Genomic DNA, 23,792 nt, shown 5'->3' on the forward strand with positions numbered 1-23,792 from the left:
ATTAAGAACAAGAACGAAAACTTTTCAGAGGAATTGAGAAAAGCACTAGGATACGTCATTGACAATCGATTTACAATTTGTAATAAGTTAAACAAATCAGTCCCGAAGTACAAACAATGACTCTTCCTATTATCACAAAATGATACTTTCACCAGGTACGTTAACCAAACTAGTTAAATAATGCGGTTTTTCCTCAAGATTTGGACACTTAATAACGGATGTCACGTGTCAAAATGTGAGCCCTATACACACAATTCAACAAATGTACAACAGTCACGTTAACGTTGTCTATTACTCACAAATCTGCAATCCATTTTGGTGGCAGGCTATTAGTGTTGCTAAACTTGACTATACTAAAAAATAAAAACAGAGTAGATACATCACAAAAAGTCATAATTAAACTATAGTTAATAATTTTTTTTACATCAAACGATGTTATGGCGTCACTTTTGGGATGTTGATGCCATAATCACACATTATAACGTATACTTTTTGTATATTTTCATTTCAGCTCCATCATCTCGAAATAATACTTGAAACCGATTCATTCATCCATCTTTATTATGACGCGTAATGCCGAACCCCCACGTTCAGAATACAAAACCTGACATTGTTACATAATACCATTGTTAAGGTTATTACTCCATTTTTATCGTCATTCGTCCGTAACCCATAATTTGTGAGCGTTCAATATCAAGTTTATAAGTTTAATCTCTACCATTCATAAATTATTCTTTTCATAGCGCAAATTTCTCGTTGAATATTCATCATAGACTGTCAAAATTTCATATTCATTGTGCACGAAAGTCAACAGCTCACTGGCCTCCAGGTGGCTAAATTACTTTCTAAAAGTATGAGAACAGTGAACACAAAGAGCATAATTTTGTGTACCTGCTAAAGGTTCGCACATCATTTGTTATTAAGGTTTGAACAACTTGGATTAAACTTTACTCTCTCTACTTTTTACAGTTATTTGTTTATATATATATATACATAGTTAGTTTACAATGGCGGACGTTATGCAACATCCCGCCAACGTCGAATGGAAAGATGGAAAATCACCACTGAGTTACTGGAATGTTCCTCAAGCTGTGAAGACAACGCAAACTTTGAGTAAGTTAATAAAATACCATCATAAAAAGTTATCATTTCTATTCCGTTTAAGGGATAATATGAAGCCATTGAAATACTAAATGAAATTTGATAAATTCCATTTTGTTTTCCATAATCACGATCGTTATAGTAAGACGAAAGTTTAAAGTCGTAGTGTAAATATGACTCATATTCATCCATTCCGCTGTTGTTTATGGAATTTATTATGACTCACGCCCGACTTGCATCAAGTACAGCGTCTATGTATCGGTCTACCTAATGCGAAAATACAGCTTTGCATAAATAATTTAACTTGGAACGAAAATTAGTCTAACAGGAAATTACTTCAACATATATATTTCCTATCAAGTAATATCGATGTTTTAAAACATTTAAGTTATTTACTTCTGAATGCAGTCAACAACATTCAATTTTGTTGATGTCATCAAGAATTCATCAACTATCCATATGGATAAGTAAATAAACTTGACTTTGTAATAATGTTGGCCTAAGGAATAAAGGCAAAACCGTTTCGGAACCGCTGACAAAACATCACTTGTACTGAAAGCATCAAATAAGCAAGTGAAACTGATCTTATGGAAACACAATTTATTTCTAAACTGCAGAAAAGAACATGGCGAATTTACAAATATTTATCACTGTGATTTTTGCGCCAAGTACGAGCCTTGGAATATAAGAGAGCCGTGACAACCTTTTATTTTATCTTCGAATTTTCCCCAATTTTGAGGTTGTTTACCAAGTTGCTGAACTCGTCTATTATAATTAATATGGCAACAGGGTAAATAAAGTTGTGGGCGTGCGTAATTGAAGCTGTCAAATTTTGATTGGGTATCTGCTCATTAGTAGTTATTATGAAAAAGCAATGATACAGCATGGAAATTGTAATGTGGGTATTAAAGTTTTTGTAGTCGGGTTAAAGGTGTAGAAAATAGTGCTGTTAAATTTGTATCTGAGAGAGCGTATAGGTGATTCATTGTTTCCATTTTAATAGTCAAATGGTTGAATTTGTTTTTTGGATTCGATCGATACTCTGAAAGCGCCATATTTTATGTTTTTCTCTCAATCATGGTTCTGGACAAGGTTTTACCCAAGCACTTGCTTACGTGCGAGGAGCTACGACACGGTACATTAAAAGCAATAACTATCAGATACACCACTTTCAAGTTGCGAATAAATAATACTATTGAGAATTTTTTATTTTGAAATTTCAAAAACTAAAAAACAAATTAAAATTTTGAAACACTTAAAATTCTATAATATGGTATCATAAAATCCCCATTAAATCCCACAGCATTGAAACCACAAGTGGTAGATTAGTCATGAAAACTGTACAAAGCAATCCCTAAGCCCTAATAATTTTTATTGGTTGTTGCGGACCTTTATGTTACTGACCCGACCGTATTGGGCATTATTGGACAAAAGAATATCGACTCTTGACGATTGGTTTAGGAATTCGTTGATGACGCCAGTAGGTGGAGTATATAAACTCCGCTCCTATAGTCAATCAGCTCGCCGTAAGCAATTTCTCTCAAAGAAACGGTCATAGGGTGGGTCATTTTTGACCGGTCAAGCCAGCTATTTGAATCATTTTTGCCAAATAATACTTTATGTACAGTAAGCAATTAATGAACGTAATCGGTTGCGAAACCAACTTGTTATGTTGAAAACTCTGTGATGTAAAATCAACCTTGTTTGTCCAAGCATATCTCAAGTAGGCGTGGAGAAATTAATACTACTAATAAAGAAGATCTATGGAGAAATTTTACGATTTTGAAAAGAAGGGTTTCTGAATATAAAAGTATTATTATTTTAACATTCTATCTTGGTCAGTTTGTGGTTGCGTTAGTCAGGAGAGACAGTCTCGAATTATAATTAGAATATTCGTCGATATTTTTCATACAGCGGGCGATTCTGAAATAAATATCGTATTTCCAAAACAGGACTAATATAAACTATTGTCATTATAAACTATTCTGACGCAAAAAGATTCGACATGTTTAATAATCTTTTTGAGCATTTTGGTCCTGTTTCATATATGTGTAGAGATTGGAAGAGAGTGAGAAAGAGGGGGTCGTTTCTGACGGACTCTCTTTTACCGTTTAAACATTTGAGGCAATCCAAATTTCTGTATTGCAAACTTCGAATTTAAAATTTTTTGTAAACCTTGATTATCTTACCAAAATGTGATATTTACTTTACAAAATTAATTTGTTTATCTCGTTATGTTCATTTATTTACTTATCTCCTGAAATACACGTGCCTTTAACATGAGTACCTTCTTCAACTTATGTGAAATCGACTCGATGTCATATATAAATATTAATTTCGTACTCTCGTAGATGTATATGAGTAGGGTGTAGGAAAGCTGTAGTGTGATAGAGATATTAAAGAATATTAGTTTGGTTTATAAAAGTGAAAGATTTACTTTTTTGCGTCAAGTACATGATAAATTTTATTTGCTCGATTCAGATTATGATAATATAACATAATTTAATATTTTAAAGTAAAACGCTGCAAAAATGAAGTTTCCGAAAATATCGGGTAAGTCTTTAAAATGATCAGCATTATTATTATCAACTTGACATATTAGGGTTAGATGACGGAAATCTTGAATTATATTTTATTTTCATTAGACAGCAACGAATCTCGGATCGGTGCTAATTAGTTTTGAATATTCTAAAGAAATCTCCATAACTCTAAGCCTTTACCTAACTCTAAAAAATAATGCGAGATGTCAATTGTTCCCTTTTTTCCAATCGACGAGGGGCCATCGTAGTCGATTAGCGATATAGAGAATAAATTGGAAAAAAATACAGATAATAATTTAATAAATTGAATATGAAATCGGTGAACAATATGATGCTAGAATACAGGTTTGTAGTGCGCTGGTCTACTTCCTGTTTCAGTCTAATACACTTGTTCTCAACCAGCAGGCCATGGCCCACTTCTGGGCCTCAGAGACATTTTAATGTGGGCCACAAACATATTAAAAATTGCTAAAGTTATTGATAAATTTGTTACACTTTGATTGTACAAGCAATGAATGATGATGCTGTTTTTGCTACTGAGTAGCAATTCCCATTTCAATTATAGAAGTGGAAAATGTCTACTTTTTCAAAAGGAATTTTTTGTTTTTTTCGTTATTTATTTTTTTGCATGAGAAGTTGATGGGCCACAGAATTTTATGGGCAACAAAAGTGGGCCACGAAAAAATATCGAAAACCACTGGTCTAATACATGTGTGTATATTATTATTAAAAAAACTTAAATTGTGAGATAATGTAAGTGCGACTTAAAATCATTTTAAGACACAAAGTTGAACGACTAAAATATTAACATACGACTTTCATTTTTTAAAAACAAAAAAGGGAGGTTTAGAAAATCTGTTAAAGCGAAAAAATAAACAGAACGGAAGTTCGTTAAGTACTTCAATATTTCTCTAATGGATCCGATCATTAGCTCAGTCAATATTTAATAACAATAAGACATTATTATGTGGTTTAACAGTTCGTTTTAACAACCGTGCAGATGTTTTCTATTGAAATTTAATAAGAGAAGTTTCACACGAAACTTGTCTTCACAAATAGTGATATTACACTCTGAAAAATGTTCAGTAATTTTACTCCCATACACTTGTTATTACAAAACTTCGATTTGAAAAGTTTCATAAAATATAGTCTGATTAAGATACCTGATATATAAATTGAAAAATGGTAATAATATACCATGAAATGCGAACAATTGTGGCGTAAACTTTTTCATAGTGTACCACTCGTGTGGCAAATAACAAAAGCTGATATATTTCGTGTTAATGAAATGTTTTCTATTATAACGGGTAATAAACTGATGTTCATGAATTTGTGGTGAATGGGTCAAATATTTGTTGCCATGGTAGCTCGATTAAAAGAGATATCCTATTCAATTTTGAAAGAAAGGAACTTTCAACTTTAGTAGATGGTTTAAATAAAATTCTTATTCGGTAATTGATCAGTCTCTCAATTATAGTTTGGTTGCTAAGTGATATAGATATATCGGTACCGTTTATCCGCACTGCGGCATAATATCGCTTATCCGATAATTTTGACCTTTAAGTAAAAAGTAGAAAATGTATTAAAATTGATATAGATGTCATTTGGGAAAGGTCCAAGAAACCGGATTGAAGCCTTTAATTTAGCACCTTGCGAAATGAATAGGAGTCAGTATACAAAGAATAAACCTCCGAAATTACTGAATTGCATCACAAATGTGTTTTTACCTCAAAAATTGTATCATATTCGGTACGTATTTGAACTCGACGACCGTGAATTACTGATGCATCTATCTGGCGTATAGGGCGCAGTGAACTTTTGTAAATGAATAGATTCGAAATGAGAAAATTTGATTGTGTAATCCCAATATTGTACTTAGCTTCTTCAAAGATTTGAATGAACGTTTTTCGTTGACTGGCCAATAGTCATGCCTATTTCGCAATGTTTCTATTGTATGGTCAGTCATGTGGTGAGAATGGACACTGTATATTCTCCTACTATCCATTATCGCGGGCAAGTCGTTTTACCCCTTCTTGAACATAATGCTATTGTTTTCAGCATTATTCTATAATTTCACAATTTGTACCTTTTCTTTCCCATTTTAATTGTCCTATTATTAACCGCTTTATTGGTCTAAATCGTACACGCCCGCTGTTCAAATTTACCCTTTTTCAAAAAACCGTTGTTCCCATTCTTTGCCGGGTTGTAAACATATGTTAAACGTGTTTCCGCTATTCAATTCTTCTGTTTAATTGTTTAACTTAAAGTCTCAAAAACATTCATAAGTTGACTTTTGATTTTGTTCTTGGTACCTATTTAAACATTTTGTGATGTCGATTGTCTTCGAAATTAAACTGTCGCAGATTCTCATATTCAATAGTTTGCGATAAGGCGTCGGTTGTCAATGGTTTTCGCAGATATTGGATCGATTCGATCTAGTTAGTCTACGCTGTCCACTGGCAAATTTTGACCAAAAGAATGGACGCAAAAATGACCGTTTCATATTGATTGGTATGTAAATATCAAACGAATTTTGCATTCATTCTATCAAAAATATTTTGCTTTCGTACTTCAGTTAGTAACGTGAATAATCGCAGTCTATGAAAGCAGATGCGGTCAGTAGAAAGGAAGAGAATATTAAATTCGGCGTTTCAGGGCATGCGTGCTGGAATGTTATATTTTGCGTCCTAAATTTGATGACCAAATAAATGAATTACCATGTAAGTAGCCTCGCTGCCCAACGGAAGCAAGCTATAAAACGCAATATTATGTTGTTGGCATAGCATTGCGCAAGATATATGTTACTGACCCTGACAAGGGACGTTGCTCTTCGGAATGACGTCAATGCCGGGAAGAAAACTTGTTGACGCTCATAAATGCGAGCAGTTGACATAAAATTACCTTGTTAATAAGTGGGTGTGTGGCGCAAATCTCATAAAATGTTAAGTATGTGTAACCTAAGAAACTATGACGTTTGAACCAAGCAAAAATTTTATTAAGTTCATTTTATTCTTATGCTTTATTCTAATAAAAACAAAGCTAAGTCGGTGCGCCTGAAGTATGCGCACCAAGATGTCGCACAACCTGAACCCTAACCTGGTACACAACCTGAGTTCAGGTTGTGCGCCATCTTGGTGCGCATACTTCAGGAGGTCCGCTAAGCAATTCCTACATGCAAAGTAGAAAAACTTGCTGAAAAATAGCGTTTTTGTCATTTCGTTTTTGTTTACTTGCTTCTGGGTCTTAATAGACTTTACCATTTAAACTTGAGTCAGAGTTTCATTATTCTAATATCCAAAATTGCTTGCTGATTTATTTTGTTTGCACAGTATAGTTTGGAGGCTCTCACATTATGCCCTTTCACTCATTACTGATAGGCTATATTTCTAAAGATGAGAGTAGAGGAGACTATCTTTTTATCCATGTCCTAGAAAATTAGGCTTATATGATTTTAATAAAGTGTTAATGGGGCGCCAGCCAGCTTTTTTACTAATAAGCAATAATTTTTCAGGTGACTCAATGACTTCTGGCTGTGGGATGCCGTCACCGCCACCGACGCCCTCAATACAGCAAATGTATGATCCAGCGGAGGTGAAGCAACTTCCGGGGAAAGGCGCAAAGGGTAAAGGTCAATTTGTCGATTGGGGAACAAAATTGTATCAATTGGAGTTAGAGTTATCATACAAAAACAACGAAATTGTTCTTTTGAATAAGAAATTGAAAAAGTACACGGACGAATTGTATCCAGGAGGCAATACTTCAAAGGTATGGCCTTTTTTGTCTCATGTGTTCGTTCGCTGAGATTCTGATTGCCATGATCATGATCAAAATGCTTGAGCTCCTAGACAGATTAGTTTAAAAAATTACTAAAGTTGCAGGATTTGAACCAGACATGCAATTTTTCTAGAGTTGTCATTTTGACTCTAAGTGTATGCCTAGTGTGCATGAACCATAATTCTTGTAAATACCTAGGTTATTTTTAAATTTTTATATTTTTGTAGAAATCTGTTATAACCAGTCTTCAAAATCAAAATGAAGTGATGAAGAAAAAACTCGAAGTGAAAGAGGGACAGTTAAGAAGAGAACAAACCCGGTGAGTTTTTGCTTGCTCTATCTTAAAGATGGGTGAGTCTCTAATAGTATAAAGAAAAGGTAGAAATGTTGACAAACACTAGCAATAAAATAACGTTTAATTTGTTTGTCAAAGAACATTGTCTTGTGCTATTACAACAAAATATATGCTAACATTCTACAACAAAATTAAACCCTTTTTTCAATAAAAAAATATCGGTTCTTTCCAAGAATTACATTCTTCTATACATAAAACGGAAACAAAAATTTTCAACGTATAGATTTATAGCTTCCGTGCGAGCACTTTAAAATGATTTCCACAAATATTTACCCTTATATCAAAATTATCTACTGTGGTCGGTATTTTAACAAATGAATTGCTACTTAGACAGATTTATGGCCAAATTAAAGAGGCAACTATTCTTAGCTATGCCATAATCGTATAATATATTTTGTACAGCAATAGTCATAATTTTTATGATGAGTGGGCGAAATTATAAGTTGGACTGGACCTTGTTAAAATTTTTGTAAAATAAATGAAAATATTATGTAAATCTCTATCCTGTTGATGGTCCCTCATACTGGATCATTCCCTCGCGACAGAAGTACCGCGGTTTTACAGAACGAACCAATTTGAATTGCGATTACTTAACTTTGTTTACCAGTAATAGAATCATTCAATTTCGCTCTAAGCATGTCAATTTTTGCTTAGCCTCTAGTCGAGCCGCTCTTGGACTAAACATGACAGTACTTGGTTGGACTCCACTCAAATCACAAAAGATGACCGCGCTTATAAAATAGACTTGATACCTAAACCTTGCGAACCAAGTTGTCAAAAATTCAAAGGCGAAAAATTCCAACTGTTAAATATGAATACAGATATTTTGGCGATATGGATCAGGAAGTTGATGATCTTCTCCGAATTTTATCTCATATTCCTATTTATTGAGCTAAGCATTTCTCAAACATTATACTCAGTTACCCCTATAATTTACTTTGTCTATAATCGTTGATTTAACATCATAAACGTACATTTCCCCATAAATAACTAGTCGGTCATTTCAGTCCTTATGACATACTTGGTTCAACGACTTCGATCGGGCTAATGCTTCATATTTATGACTATAGGAATACGCAATATTATTCGTCCGTTGCTTCATGTCTTAAACTTCCTGTGTCAATATTTACAAACAAGGCCTCATCCGATTAAGTACACTTTTTCAAACATAATTCACGTACCCAATAAAGTCGGTTCATAATAGCTTGGTACTGAGATGAACCTGTCAAGTAAATTTATTATACGACAACCCCAACCTGATGGTGAGAAGATCTGTTTTAAATTCAATATATACATTTATTTATTTGCGTGAATTTTCATTTCAGGTGCAAAGGCTTGCAACACGAATTAGCAGAAGTAAAAAAGCATAATTTGGTAAGCTATTATTACTCTCAGCATGAATGAATTATTTGAAAATTCATATAGAAAAACGATTTTAAACTACACAACAGTCATCCGACACCAAGTATATTAGCTTTGATAACAATAACAAATTTTGACAGGAATTGAGAAGACGACATCTAGTGAATGAAAAAGGAGTTCAAACTTTACCAATTAACAACAAAGACACCCAGGCCAGGTAAGAAACATTGCTACACTTGCATAGTTTGTCAAAACTCCCAAGTCTATAGTAAGTAAAACTAATTGGATCGCATTGTCATTCTCAATTTTAACAGCTCGCCACCGAAGAAGCCTAGAACACGTACTGTGATGACACAATGCTCGCCAACAGTTTTGAAAGTCACAAATTCTACAAAAGTGACGTCACTTCCACAACCAAGTGATAGCAAAGTTCCAGGAACAGTAAGCTCTTATTATCTTCACTCAGATACCTCCCCGCCCCACTTTTCATAATATAATTATATACCCATTTCCATCGATATAACCCAAATCAATATTATTCATTTTCAATTCCAGCAAAGAAAACTTTATCGCAAAGCGAGAGATCACTACACCAATTCGTATTCTACCAGTACATTCAGTCCAGGATCTTCAGCAAGTTCGATAACAAACAACTTCAAAACTAAAGTATCCCCTCGGTCACCAGCACAAAATGTTACTGTGGAAAATAAGGTAACTTTGAAGTAAACTATACCAATGTAAGCGCAATGGCCGACTGATTAGCTGACTGTATTCACACCATAGTTCAGTTAAGCGTTTGAGCCCTTTATTCTCCATACATCAATCGAACTGTACATTCCTACCCATCGTGTTAAGTACAGAGGACAAACTCGAAACAAACGTGAAGATTTTGTTTTCTACAATCTGGAATTTTTAATCCAACTTCTAATGTATGTCCTTCATTTTACACAGCGCAATATGACGATTATACCGTTTTATAACTCCCTACAAAATACATTAAAATATAAGACCGTGTGGGTTTGATCGTGGTTGGAGCAAGAGTAAAATTGGACTAATATGTTTTTCTACCCACTTCAAAATTTAAAAATTTTACAGGTAAAACTTGAAGTTGTACCTGATCATTCGAAAACAACATCAACGAGTGTGGTTCCATTTGCAACTGCGTCATCCCTATCGCCGAAAACAAGCATGTTCATACCGTCCAAACCGGGAGTTAAATTTGCGACATCAATGACAATCAAAGAAAGCGCAGAAGCCGCGCGAAAAGCGAGAGACCCACTGGAAATGTCTATCACACAGGTAATGAAATGAATTTAATAATATTTACTGACAGATAAAATGTTTTTCAAAACTGTCCTCACTTTCTGCGTAACTACTACACCGGTAATTTCGCCCTGATTAGCACCATATTAAACGAATTCATTCAAGCGAACCACAGCCAGAATTTGTATGTTTGATATATTCAGAATCTCTGATGTGAAAAAAAACGTAACACGGCATTCCGGCATGCTATTTCAAACAAATAGATATTCATAAGAAAACCGTAAATTTTGAATATTTCCAGGAATTCGACAAAGAAAATTCCGTAAGAACAATCGTCCAATCTAACCGGGATTTTGAGATTAAAGAAAAGCCTGCACTAATATCTGCCAATGGACAAGTTGTTTCAGGCATAGAACACACAGCAAGGCCAGAATGTTTGAAGCCAAAGAGCTATACAACAGATGGTGACAGCGGGATTAGCAGTGCCTGTGATGTATCTGATGCAGGATCGCCATCGTTCTTCCGAGGAACTCGTACGGATATGAATTCGCCACAATCAAGTAGGATCAGTTACAAACAGGTAAATACCAGTTAAATGCTGCATTGCCCATATAATTCTATATACGATATTGAGATACGCCCAACCTTGTCTTGTTTACCGGTACCGCCTCGTGCTGACAGTTTTTTACGCCTCGCGCTCTGAAATAAATCATGACTCAAGGGCGCCCTCCACGAAGTACCGGTATCTATATTTTTAATGAAGAATAACTGAATTACGCATAGGTATATAAAGATGTATTTTACAGCATAAGTATAAAATATAAATAGAAACTTGACATAAATTTTCTGTGATACTTTGAAGACGTAGTTCAATATGAAACAATATAAAAATATACATAAACTACCTTTTTATTAATAAACCCATGTATAATTTCAGATATTAGACGGCTCTGTCCCAGAGCCTAACGCCGAGCACCCACAAGGGCGAGTCTACGAACGGCATTTGCAAGAGTACATGCAACCGCCTTACCCAGCTTCAACTCATCCGATGCCACCATCATATCGAAATCTGCAGACTAGACCCCAGTCACCCTATAACTCGACATCGTGGGATATTTACAATCGGAATTACCAGAAAAGTGACCAAACATCAATAATACCATACTACTTATTTAGAAGATCAAACGAAAACGCAGAACGTAACAGGAGCAACGAAAAACCGATTTTTGTTCATGTATCAGAAATCATGATGAACCGATGAAATCTGAGGTCAAAGGTTATAGAGGTATAACATAAAGACATGACTTGACACTGCATTGAATCTCTAACTTAATTTGAATTCCACAGACACAATTGGAAATAATTACCATGGTGGCGTATGTATCAAAACGACTATATACCCTTGGCTTCCTTCTCAAATAAAATTCTAGATACACGATCAGCGAGATTCACAAGCAAGGGTCGGATAAAATCAAGAAAACACAAACACTTTTGTTCTTAATAAAATGATCAGATATTTTTCCGAAAGGATGGGATGCCGCTTAATGCAATTCATATTGAACCGAGTTGAGAAACGTAGATTTTCCCATGAATGCTCGCAATTCTAGCGATGTTAATATCGGGTAATATTGGTCGTTGAGAGATTTGAATATTTTTCTTTCCACTGTAAGATTAATCATTGTTAATATTTGATTTTTCATTCTTATGTTTTTTCTTCATTTTTTATTATTTTTCAATTTTGAAATCTCTTTTGTGATTAGTATTTATACCTTTGACACAGGAAAAGCCATATTTTTCGTAATGTTATAGACAATTAAGTATGTAAAACACTTACATTCATACATTCAAACACTACATAGTTTCATCCAATGAGTCACTCATACTATAGTATATAACAAACACATCATAATTTTTTCAGTAATATATAATTAATACCGAATAGTTCATATTCAGATTTCTTTATTACTCACAAGGCAGGATTTTTATTTCATTTTTTAAATTTCACCCTTAGTTAGCAAATTTTAGGTAGAATTTATTTCTTTTGTTCATTTTTATTTTATTTAATGTTATCTCGTCGAATTATTAATTTGTGATAGAACTTCATCGAAGTTTTGATTGTTATTTTTTAATTAACGCCTAAAATTTATGTCTGATTAACATTACAAGTTTATTCATATGAAGTGAGAAATTAGCAAGAATTTGACAGTACATTGGTAACCATCGCAAATCTACTTTTTTAATGAAGATCCTCGTTTAAAATGAAGCTTTTTGTACTATTACTCATACTAATCAAATTCCACCCATCAGCCTTAATCCTTGAAGCTTCAGGACAGTGGGATATTAAGCGTTTGCAAAATTAACTCATGATAGAAAAATGAAGGGGCAATTGATGTTAATTCTGTTGCTTCTGGGAATAATGTAAAACTTTTTTAATCACATGAGCGTGTATTCACAGAATTCTCAAATTTATTTTCTTGGCATATTTCCACTAATAGTTTATTCATTAAACAGCGTGGTATACTGACAGTAACATCTACAGGGCAAGTGTAAGCCATTTGCACTATACCGCCACGTTCAGGACTTGCTGCTTTCGCGGAATCATCACAACGTCTTTGAGCACAAATGAGTATATTGTGTTGCAGAATTACCTGCGAAACAAGGCCCCAGACTGAACGCTTCATTCCAAAGTGATATTTGATTCCGCGGCTACATGGCAAGCTAACAAAGCCCAGAACACTGCTAAAATAATTCGATATCAACACACATACATCGCTCATTATGAAATGGGCTGGACTAACATAAACCATATATGTAGCAGGCCGTTAACGCAACATTCAATCGTGGCCAGACTTAGGCTATATTATGCTAACACTACTAAATAAACTACTGAAAAATACAAAGCAATTCAACGTGTTATTTCTACAAGTACATAGGTCGAACGTGCGATAGAGGTTAAAAATAACATCCCCAGTTGAAGGAAGTCTGCTTTGGTATCAAAAGTTGTATAATGGTAGGATAAACATCTGGGCGGGACTAAACCAAGAAGACAAGATACAAGAAAAGACTTAGACAGTAAGAATTAGCTTTCAATTCGTTTTCTAAACACAGTACATTGTATGAAGTATAATTCCATTACAAAAGCGAAAACCAGTACGGCTTGTTGTTGCGGGTTTTGCTTTGTTAAATCACGACGCGAAGGCACTGTGTTTTCATTCACCGTTTGAGAAATTGTTCGCTACGGGTTCTGGTTATAAGATTTTACCGAATTGTGTTGAGGAGTTAGATAAAAATATTGAAAATGGCCCATATAGCAAGCGCAAGAAAGGTAATTTTCAAACATATTTGGATTATTTCCTACAAAGCTTAGAAGAGGCGTAATGAATTAATGAAATAATAATTGAAAGAATTATTACATTTGGCAATTAATTGAAACTGCTTACTACCCGCACGTGATTGTTCAAAACATTTATATGCCTTGAGTATAGGGAAGAATGTGGGGTAAATATGAGGAACGCCAAGCCACAGTGTACACTTTCTGATCGGCATATAGCATTCGGCATAGTCGTAGTAGTGTGTTTAATAAGCACAGTTGGAAATCGCTGAAACGCTAGCATTAGTTTTGTTATTTATTCAATAGGCATCAAGTCCAAGAAAAGCTGATCTCTCATTACGAAGATATTCGTGGGCAATCGGGATGCAATATCCTCTTGAACTTGGCGAACTTTCCCGAATGTCACATTTCGGGACAGGGATCGGAAAAGGTAAAGTAAAAATAGTATTATCTATAATATTCGTCACAACATGAATCCATCCTATTATAATGACGTAACTTTGTGGGGAGTGTACAAAATGAAGAATTCACACGGAGATATTTGGACCAATCAAAACTTTCAGTTTCCCGGTTGCCAGATTTTAGAAGTCCCGTCGTAATTTCACAAAATCTTTTGAAAAAAGTGTCTCACAAAAACACATTTTGCTTTACAAGAATCAAAATATCTTGCACGAGGCTTTCAATGATTTATTTTTCATGTTTTTGTAGAACTGCAAGTGCCTGAATGGGATTTTAAAAGCACAATCGACACAAAACCTCTTGGAAGATTATTTTTGCAAAAAAGTCCGAGAGATGTTTTTACGTAAGTACATCAATGTAGTATTGATATATAGACCTCATTCAGCCATGCCTTTATTTTATTTATATTTGATCTTATTTGCTTTCATCTATTTTACCATGGCATGATAACAGCTCATGAACAGCATATACACAAGAGCCTGTATGTCCTTTACCGCACAAACGACGATCAATCACTGTTAAATTATTTTCTTCATTAGCTTATGTTTATTATAGTGCTGAATTTTGTTTTTCTCACAACAAATTTCCACTTCTTTCTATCTCTGAACATGTTTACGATGTTATACCATTTCCAGAGTGGAATTAAAACGAGAAATGGTTGACAATGACAGAAAATTAAAATCATCAATGACGAGACATAGAAAAGAAATGCAGAAGGAATCGCAGTTACTGGAAAGAGTGAGTACAATTGGAATAATTCTTACTCTAGTTCAAGTCAAAGGAAACAATATTGTAATCTTGTACTCATTTCAAACTGAATACGAAAATGCACATTTAATTGAAATTCATCAAACTAGTAAGGGCCACAAATTATAATTAAAAAACATTGTTCACGGTTAAAAAAGTAAAAATGAAGTTCAACATTTTTTTCCAGGAAATGAGAAATCACGAGAAACCATACGTATGCTATAGAGGAAATATAAAATCACGTTTCGGAGATAAATTTAATAATCTCCCATCTTCACTACGTGCAAGACAGGTAAAAGATCAATAAACGACTTGAAAAATGAATTTCAGGGCAGTTATAACTCAAGTTGAATGCCGAGAAATTACCTGTCCAATTACAATACAATAATAATCCAACTTTCGATCAAATATGAAAGATGTACTGCAAACGTCTACTATCTATACTATAAAGCAAAATTATATTAATTTGTGGGTTACCCAGGACAAACTACATTATGCATGTATTATAGTTCTACTTCTACACATACAAAACGTTACGATTTGAAATCTTCTGATGCAAGTGTACTGAACAAAGTGAGCTTGGGAGGGAGAGGGCGCTCGTTGCCCCACTCGTGATACTGAAGCCACGCCCACCACAAAAAACGTCTGCTAATCGCGTGACTCGTTTATAAACAAGAATAGTTGTTTTTGTGTTTATAGGGAAGTAGCTTGACTCAAACAACCAACACAGCAGCACCCATGACTGTCGTGGACGCGGAAACTGTAGTCTCTGAGCAATATGTCGTTTGCAAAAGATGCAAAAAAACATATAAAGAGAGTGGCAACACTGAAACATCTTGCAGGTAATCAAATAAAAAAAAAACGGCCCGTTGGGTGATTAAATCTGGCCCGCCTGATGCTATCACAACCAAACTAAAACCAAATTTAGATGTTCTAGCTAAAAAATAGCTCTCAAGGAATTTGTTGCGAACAACTCTTCAACAGTTTTATTTTACATACAAAATAATGAATATGAGGGGAGCTGATTTAGATGACCCCCCAGAGTCTATATACCGAATAGCTTTGCGTATGTTGTATGTTTTTATAACCTGTTTTCTGGTTGACTAAAAAAACTCTCTCTTTTTGATCATGCAGGCTCATATTAAATAATCTTTGCATAGGTATGCAATGGTTTTCGAATTTTGAAAATAATGAAATGGGCCGATTCTTCTATCATGCCTTTCATTGCTACTGTTTTTAGATATCATCACGGGCCTATTATTGCAGTATTTGGTGGAATGTGCCAAAACTGCGGTATGTTGGACTACACGAGTGGCTGTGTAGTAGGATTTCATACCAGAAAAAAGCAACGGGTTCCCAGAACAAGGAAAGCCCCTATTCAATTATCAGCAGCAGACAAAGTACAACACGAGAGAGTTGATGAAGACGAAGGCATTCAGACGTGAACCACAAAAAACTAGATAAATGAGAACAAATCTCGGAGAGTTTTGCAGTACACCACAGTTATGTTTACAGACTCCAAAATGCACGCCAGTGAAGCGCCTGCGTGTGATGTTTTTTATGTAATTGACTTGGAATATCTTCGAATTGTAAAACTTTAAAGCCGGAAGCTTGATGTCGTGAATTTGGAGTATATATAATGTGCAATTAACAAAAAATTATATTGTATGTCTATTGAACAGGATTCCTGTACTGTGACTTGAAAACCTCCTTTCACGAACTGTATAAAAAGCACGTATCTTTTTTGTGGTGTCGTATTACTTAAAATATATTTTAAAGATTGTTCAAGGTAGTTATCAAAGCGGTACGTTGTTAAAAGGCTCGCCAAAATTTCATTGCAGGCTTATGAAATACGACAAACAATGAAGCAACGCTCAAATATATGGCCACGAAAGTCAAAATGAAGCAGTACGGAATAATTACCCTTGGCTCGTATTGAAACTAATGGCACGATTTGACTCGTAATATTGCGCAACTGTGTCGTATGACATCAAATCGATCAACAGGCAAATCGTGATGCGTGAATGCCTACGGTAAACAGTAAATTCCGATCTTCGTGAATCAGTCTTATACAGAAGGATACTTCCGCAGTTACTGCAGTTCCACATAACCTTTGTGGTGTTAAGCTGGTAAAAACGGGCTATAAAATGGTTCATTTGACTTCAGTTGGGGGTTGTTAAGCACACGAATATAGGCAGAAATAGTTGAGGCAACCTAAGCGTTTATTTTTTTACATAATTACTACTGACAACGGCGTTATTTTAAAGTCGAGCTTCAACGACAGCTAGAAACAAGCGACCATCATAAAAAATATAAGCATTTCCAGTTCCATGTAAGAAATTAGCATTTGAGATGGTACTGACAACGGCATTATTTTAAAATCGAGCTTCAACGACAGCTAGGAACAAGCGACCATCATGTTCAGTTCTATAACAAAATTAGCATTTGAAATGGTAATGATAAAATTAAATTTAAGCCACAAGTCACAAAGCTGTTATCAATTCGTAAGTCTGAATATGATAGAACTATCTAGACATCGATTTGATAGGATGTAAACGTGGCTTATGTTATTATTGAAGATAAGAGTTTGTTTTATCGCCGTTGTAAATAGGTACATATTATTTCAAATATTAGAATCGTGGACTCTTTAGTGGCGAGTTTAATTCTGTTTTTGTGTAATTGTATTCGGGAATATATATATACTTATTAGGTACAGGTGAATAATGGCAACTTATTCAATATTCTGTTCCGAAGTTGCTGCTATTGCTGGAATGAATCCGTTTCAATCGCAACAAGAAGCGATAGAAAAATTCCGAATGAGAGTTGATAGAAAACAATTTATGAATGAGTTGAAGACAACGGATGAACAACCAGAATGGATCCAGGCCAAACAACTGTGTAACGATAAAAGGTTTTTACCCACAGTGAATGCGGCCACTGTAGTCCCCGCAAATAACACGAAAGAACTTGATAAAAAGAAGGAGATCGCTAAAAAAGATTTGGAAAACTTAGGTAACGCTACTGACAAGGAAAAGCGTCTTGTTCAACAAGAAGTACGACGGAAAGTTAACACAAATTTCGGAACAAAACTCGAGGAAAAAGTGCGTGAAAGATGGTCACAGACGACCGGTAAAGAAGTAACTGAAGATACTGAAACTCGTGAACAATTTTTCTTTGAAATTGGAAATAACAAATTCGTCCTACGCGGAAAAATTGACGGCATCGTTAAAGAAGAACCAGAAGCGATACTGGAAATCAAATCAAGAGCAAATAAGTTGTTCAAAACTGTGAGGGAATATGAACGAGTTCAAGTTCAAGCCTACTGCTTTCTGTCTAGCTGTGAAAAGGCATATCTGGTTGAAGCTTTAAATACCGGAGATGATTTTGAAATGGATTGGACTACTGTAATAAGAGATGAAAAGTTTTGGCGACTTATTTCAGAAAATACAAAACGGGCACTTGAGCCGTACTTTCCTGGTACTACATGTAGTTCCAGCCACAGCGAAGACGATGTGAAGTCAGAAAATTAGTGAGAATAACTACTTCATTCCATTATATTTACTCTAGTTACAATGGCACTAATCCGAATGAGACGCTAAGCTACCGGAGAAACCTTTGCAGTTTACTTATTGGTGTCTCTTTTATGAGGTGGCCGTGCAAGCGACCAACACAATTTGAGGTTATGATTTTGGCATGATGTAAGACTGTGACCACATATTTTCTCGTTTCAGCACTATTTCTATATTACCCTAGTCATTTTTATACCCTTTTCACACAATTTTTATCATGTCAACATGTTATGCACTGGTTTAAATAACGATATTATTGTTTGAATATTTCTGACTCAGGGTAATTTTATCACAATAATATGCAATCAAATCAGCAGCACTTGGTATGTATTTCATGCAAATAAATTATCTTTTCCTTAATCAAATATAATTTTAGGAAATCGTGATTGTTATCTATGCAATATATTTGGAAAAAAAAACTGCAAATCAGTCCGAGCTTTATTCTTATTTTAAAAAAATGTTCAAAATTTCCAATGACTGTTACACAATAATTATGAGCAAGTAAAATATTAATTAAGTATAGACAAGACAATATTATGGATTTGAATTTGAAGTTTATTTAGCCTACTGGGAGCTTCAGGATGGCGACAACCTAACTGGATCTTCAAATTTGAAATCTGATAAGCGACATACATACCAACACTTTGAATAACGAATAATCTAATATTAATTTAGATTGTACGCATACTTCATGAAGCAGTACGGAATAATCAGTCTTGGCTTTTATTGAAACTAATGGCACGATTTGACTCGCAATATTACGCAACTGTGTCGTGTGACATCAAATCGATCAACAGGCAAATCGTTATGCGTGAATGCCCACGGTTAACAGTAAATTCCGATCTTCGTGAATCAGTCTTATACCGAAGGATACTTCCGCAATTACCGCAGTTCTATATAACCTTTGTCGTGGTAAGCTGGTAAAAACGGGCTATAAAATGGTTCATTTGACTTCAGTGGGGGATTGTTGAGCACACAAATATAGGCAGAAATGGTTGAGGCAACCTAAGCGTTTATTTTTTTACTTAATTACTACTGACAACGGCGTTATTTTAAAGTCGAGCTTCAACGACAGCTAGAAACAAGCGACCATCATAAAAAATATAAGCATTTCCAGTTCCATGTAAGAAATTAGCATTTGAGATGGTACTGACAACGGCATTATTTTAAAATCGAGCTTCAACGACAGCTAGGAACAAGCGACCATCATGTTCAGTTCTATAACAAAATTAGCATTTGAAATGGTAATGATAAAATTAAATTTAAGCCACAAGTCACAAAGCTGTTATCAATTCGTAAGTCTGAATATGATAGAACTATCTAGACATCGATTTGATAGGATGTAAACGTGGCGTATGTTATTATTGAATATAAGAGTTTGTTTTATCGCCGTTGTAAATAGGTACATATTATTTCAAATATTAGAATCGTGGACTCTTTAGTGGCGAGTTTAATTCTGTTTTTGTGTTATTGTATTCGGGAATATATACTTATTAGGTATAGGTGAATCATGGCAACTTATTCAATATTCTGTTCCGAAGTTGCTGCTATTGCCGGAATGAATCCGTTTCAATCGCAACAAGAAGCGATAGAAAAATTTCGAATGAGAGTTGATAGAAAACAATTTATGAATGAGTTGAAGACAAGGGATGAACAACCAGAATGGATCCAGGCCAAACAACTGTGTAACGATAAAAGGTTTTTACCCACAGTGAATGCGGCCACTGTAGTCCCCGCAGAAAACACGAAAGAACTTGATAAAAAGAAGGAGATCGCTAAAAAAGATTTGGAAAACTTGAAAGGTAACGCTACTGACAAGGAAAAGCGTCTTGTTCAACAAGAAGTACGACGGAAAGTTAACACAAATTTCGGAACAAAACTCGAGGAAAAAGTGCGTAAAAGATGGTCACAGACGACCGTTAAAGAAGTAACTGAAGATACTGAAACTCGTGAGCAATTTTTCTTTGAAATTGGAAATAACAAATTCGTCCTACGCGGAAAAATTGACGGCATCGTTAAAGAAGAACCAGAAGCGATACTGGAAATCAAATCAAGAGCAAATAAGTTGTTCAAAACTGTGAGGGAATATGAACATGTTCAAGTTCAAGCCTACTGCTTTCTGTTTAGCTGTGAAAAGGCATATCTGGTAGGGATGGGCCGGGATTCGGATCCGGACCCGGATTCGAGTCGAATCCACGCATTTTTTGGACTCGGATTCGATTCCGAGTCCACGTCATTTTTACCGAGTCTATAATCAATTCTGTTTTTACTAATTTACGCCTATACTTGTACTGTTGCTTCTATAAATCTCACTACATACCTTAACGAGTTAAAATTCAAGGTTAAATCTGTAAAAATATCCCTCACGTGTACTATAAACACTCCTAATAAAAGTGACAACAGATATCCAGATAATATAACGCATGTTAAAAACTATTGATCGCTTATAACAATGATGTTGTGCCAGTCGCCTTCAAACTATCTATCCCTTTTGATACACAATAAAATATGTGTTAGCGCACTATTTTTGAGTTTTTGATTCGCGTAAAAATGAAGCATGCTCTGGATCAACTCAATGGGGAATCTCATCGATACCTCTTTTAAATCGAGTTTATTACGTGCAATCCTTTCTATAATAAGGGAGCAATGGAAAGCATGGAGCGTTTTAGAACGTTTACATGAGCTACTAAATTGCAATCATTGTATTGACGACGAGTGGCATCTCTCTACCATTTGCGCACGCCACATAGTAAATTTAAGGCTAGAAATATCTGGAATTATGGGAAGCATTGTAGTCAAAAGCTTTTTATTTTTCATATTGACATGTGAGAATTTTTAAAGCCGCCCAGAATTGACGCAAGGTGGTGGGCTGGAAATCCAGTTCACAGCCAAGGCGCACATTGGCCCACGTTTACGTTTGTATTATGGTCGCCAAAAAAAAAATAAAAATATATTTTTAAATTGATCCAACAGCTATCTGCGGAACCATTAGGCAAAAAATATGAGCTACGACGTATGTTTGTGAGCGCGCGATGCTGTAATATGGTCAAAAACGTGTTTTTCTACTTTTACATTATGACGTCACGGACTCGGAGGATTCGATTCGAGTCCTTGACATATTACTCGGATTCGTCGAATCTCTGTAATGCCGGACTCGTCCCATCCCTAATATCTGGTTGAAGCTTTAAATACCGGAGATGATTTTGAAGTGGATTGGACTACTGTAATAAGAGATGAAAAATTTTGGCGACTTATTTCAGAAAATACAAAAAGGGCACTTGAGCCGTACTTTCCTGGTACTACATGTAGTTCCAGCCACAGCGAAGACGATGTGAAGTCAGAAAATTAGTGAGAATAACTACTTCATTCCATTATATTTACTCTAGTTACAATGGCACTAATCCGAATGAGACGCTAAGCTACCGGAGAAACCTTTGCAGTTTACTTATTGGTGTCTCTTTTATGAGGTGGCCGTGCAAGCGACCAACACAATTTGAGGTTATGATTTTGGCATGATATAAGACTGCGACCACATATTTTCTCGTTTCAGCACTATTTCTATATTACCCTAGTCATTTTTATACCCTTTTCACACAATTTTTATCATGTCAATATGTTATGCACTGGTTTAAATAACGATATTATTGTTTGGATATTTCTGACTCAGGGTAATTTTATCACAATAATATGCAATCAAATCAGCAGCACTTGGTATGTATTTCATGCAAATAAATTATCTTTTCCTTAATTAAATATAATTTTAGGAAATCGTGATTGTTATCTATGCAATATATTTGGAAAAAAAAACTACAAATCAGTCCGAGCTTTATTCTTATTTTAAAAAAATGTTCAAAATTTCCAATGACTGTTACACAATAATTATGAGCAAGTAAAATAAGTATAGACAAGACAATATTATGGTTTTGAATTTGAAGTTTATTTAGCCTACTGGGAGCTTCAGGATGGCGACAACCTAACTGGATCTTCAAATTTGAAATCTGATAAGCGACATACATACCAACACTTTGAATAACGAATAATCTAATATTAATTTAGATAGTACGCATACTTCATGTAAGTATACTTTACAACATAGCGATTCTCAAGCAAATTCTTCAGTTCGAATTTAATAACTTCAAAATCTGTTTTCAATACGTTCTATACTAAATGGGAGACTAAACACTGAACGTGTCCGTGAGAACATTGTGAAAAAGCACGTATTTCCGGAAAATGTACAACAATCCTGGTTAATTCTGACCTTATATACGCATTTATATATATATACAGGAAATAATATTGGTTTGAAATATTAATTCCGGCAGTTGTTGACAAATACAAAAGGCTCTAACATGCTGACGACACATATAAATAAATAAAATATAATGCGGAAGGCGTATTCCACATTAGTCTACATTATATTCTGACTATAACGTTATGAATCATTACGAACCTTCAATTGTTCCTAGTTGTATGTCCCGCTTCCGGAACATAGGGTCAAAGGTGTTTGAAATAGGACTGATCCATGTAACAACTAAGCACAATATAAAATATACTATCAAATACACTCGAGTGTGATTATAGACGGCCGCGTTTGTTCGGGAATATGAGGAATCAAATTTACAAGCAGCATCACAACAACTTAACTCCACTTTAATGCTGTAAAGAGCTATTGAGACTTGAGAGATGTACAACAAAGATATGCTTTTTAATGTCATCGTGCGCCATTACTTCATTGTCGTAGAGGAAGTCGATTGCTATGCCTATATGGTATAGATTTTCGAGATTTAATAGGGTCTGTATTCAATCTACTTAAATTTCAACATACTGTGACCAAAATTTCGAGACGAAATTCAATCTCGTTTTGGAATACCAAATTATGTGTTCATTTTCGGCATTATTGATCCGAATGTGTCTGATGTAAATCTGTAGTATACATAATAGATGAAGTAAAAAATGGTGTGTTTGTGTATGTTACACAGAGGATCCGATTGTCTGCTGTCATATGTTTTTCAAGTGAGGTGATCCTTGCTCAGTATTTTGACCTGACTTCATACATGCAGGCGTACATTATGCGAGATACAAAAAGAATTGACTTCTTACAATATTTAGACTGAAACGGTTGTTCTGACTGAAATTCGAAGTAAATTTTGGCAAGATATGTGATTGTTCACTCAATCTATACGTGATGGTCAAATGAAATTTTTTATCAGTAATATTACAATAGTGAACATATTGTGTTGTGGAAATTTATCAAAAAGTCAGAAACGCAATTTGGTGGATCGCAAAGAGCG

At 34.8% G+C, this 23,792-nt stretch overlaps 2 protein-coding genes across 6 annotated transcripts; both read left to right on the forward strand.

The window, feature by feature from the left end:
* Positions 1 to 977: 977 nt before the first annotated feature.
* Positions 978 to 12,493, forward strand: LOC120334177 (uncharacterized). Of its 4 annotated transcripts, none has more exons than XM_039401629.2 (10): positions 978 to 1,113; positions 7,153 to 7,406; positions 7,643 to 7,734; positions 9,096 to 9,144; positions 9,273 to 9,349; positions 9,447 to 9,573; positions 9,688 to 9,843; positions 10,228 to 10,431; positions 10,697 to 10,975; positions 11,333 to 12,493. In XM_039401629.2, exons 1-10 carry the CDS (start codon positions 1,008 to 1,010, stop codon positions 11,654 to 11,656), a joined length of 1,668 nt encoding a protein of 555 aa, XP_039257563.2. In that variant the 5' UTR covers positions 978 to 1,007; the 3' UTR covers positions 11,657 to 12,493. The 4 variants fall into 4 exon arrangements, with proteins under 4 accessions (XP_039257563.2, XP_039257564.2, XP_077965620.1 ...); XM_039401630.2 differs by lacking the exon at positions 978 to 1,113 and adding an exon at positions 3,538 to 3,654; XM_078109494.1 differs by lacking the exon at positions 978 to 1,113 and adding an exon at positions 5,191 to 5,390.
* Positions 12,494 to 13,333: 840 nt separating this feature from the next.
* LOC120334394 (uncharacterized) lies at positions 13,334 to 16,675 on the forward strand. Of its 2 annotated transcripts, none has more exons than XM_039401900.2 (7): positions 13,334 to 13,467; positions 14,033 to 14,156; positions 14,435 to 14,528; positions 14,821 to 14,923; positions 15,120 to 15,224; positions 15,632 to 15,774; positions 16,173 to 16,675. In XM_039401900.2, exons 2-7 carry the CDS (start codon positions 14,090 to 14,092, stop codon positions 16,375 to 16,377), a joined length of 717 nt encoding a protein of 238 aa, XP_039257834.2. In that variant the 5' UTR covers positions 13,334 to 13,467; positions 14,033 to 14,089; the 3' UTR covers positions 16,378 to 16,675. The 2 variants fall into 2 exon arrangements, with proteins under 2 accessions (XP_039257834.2, XP_039257833.2); XM_039401899.2 differs by lacking the exon at positions 13,334 to 13,467 and adding an exon at positions 13,582 to 13,720.
* Positions 16,676 to 23,792: the final 7,117 nt, after the last annotated feature.

Source organism: Styela clava, chromosome 15 (genome assembly GCF_964204865.1).
Source record: "Styela clava chromosome 15, kaStyClav1.hap1.2, whole genome shotgun sequence".
Lineage (NCBI taxonomy): Eukaryota > Metazoa > Chordata > Ascidiacea > Stolidobranchia > Styelidae > Styela > Styela clava.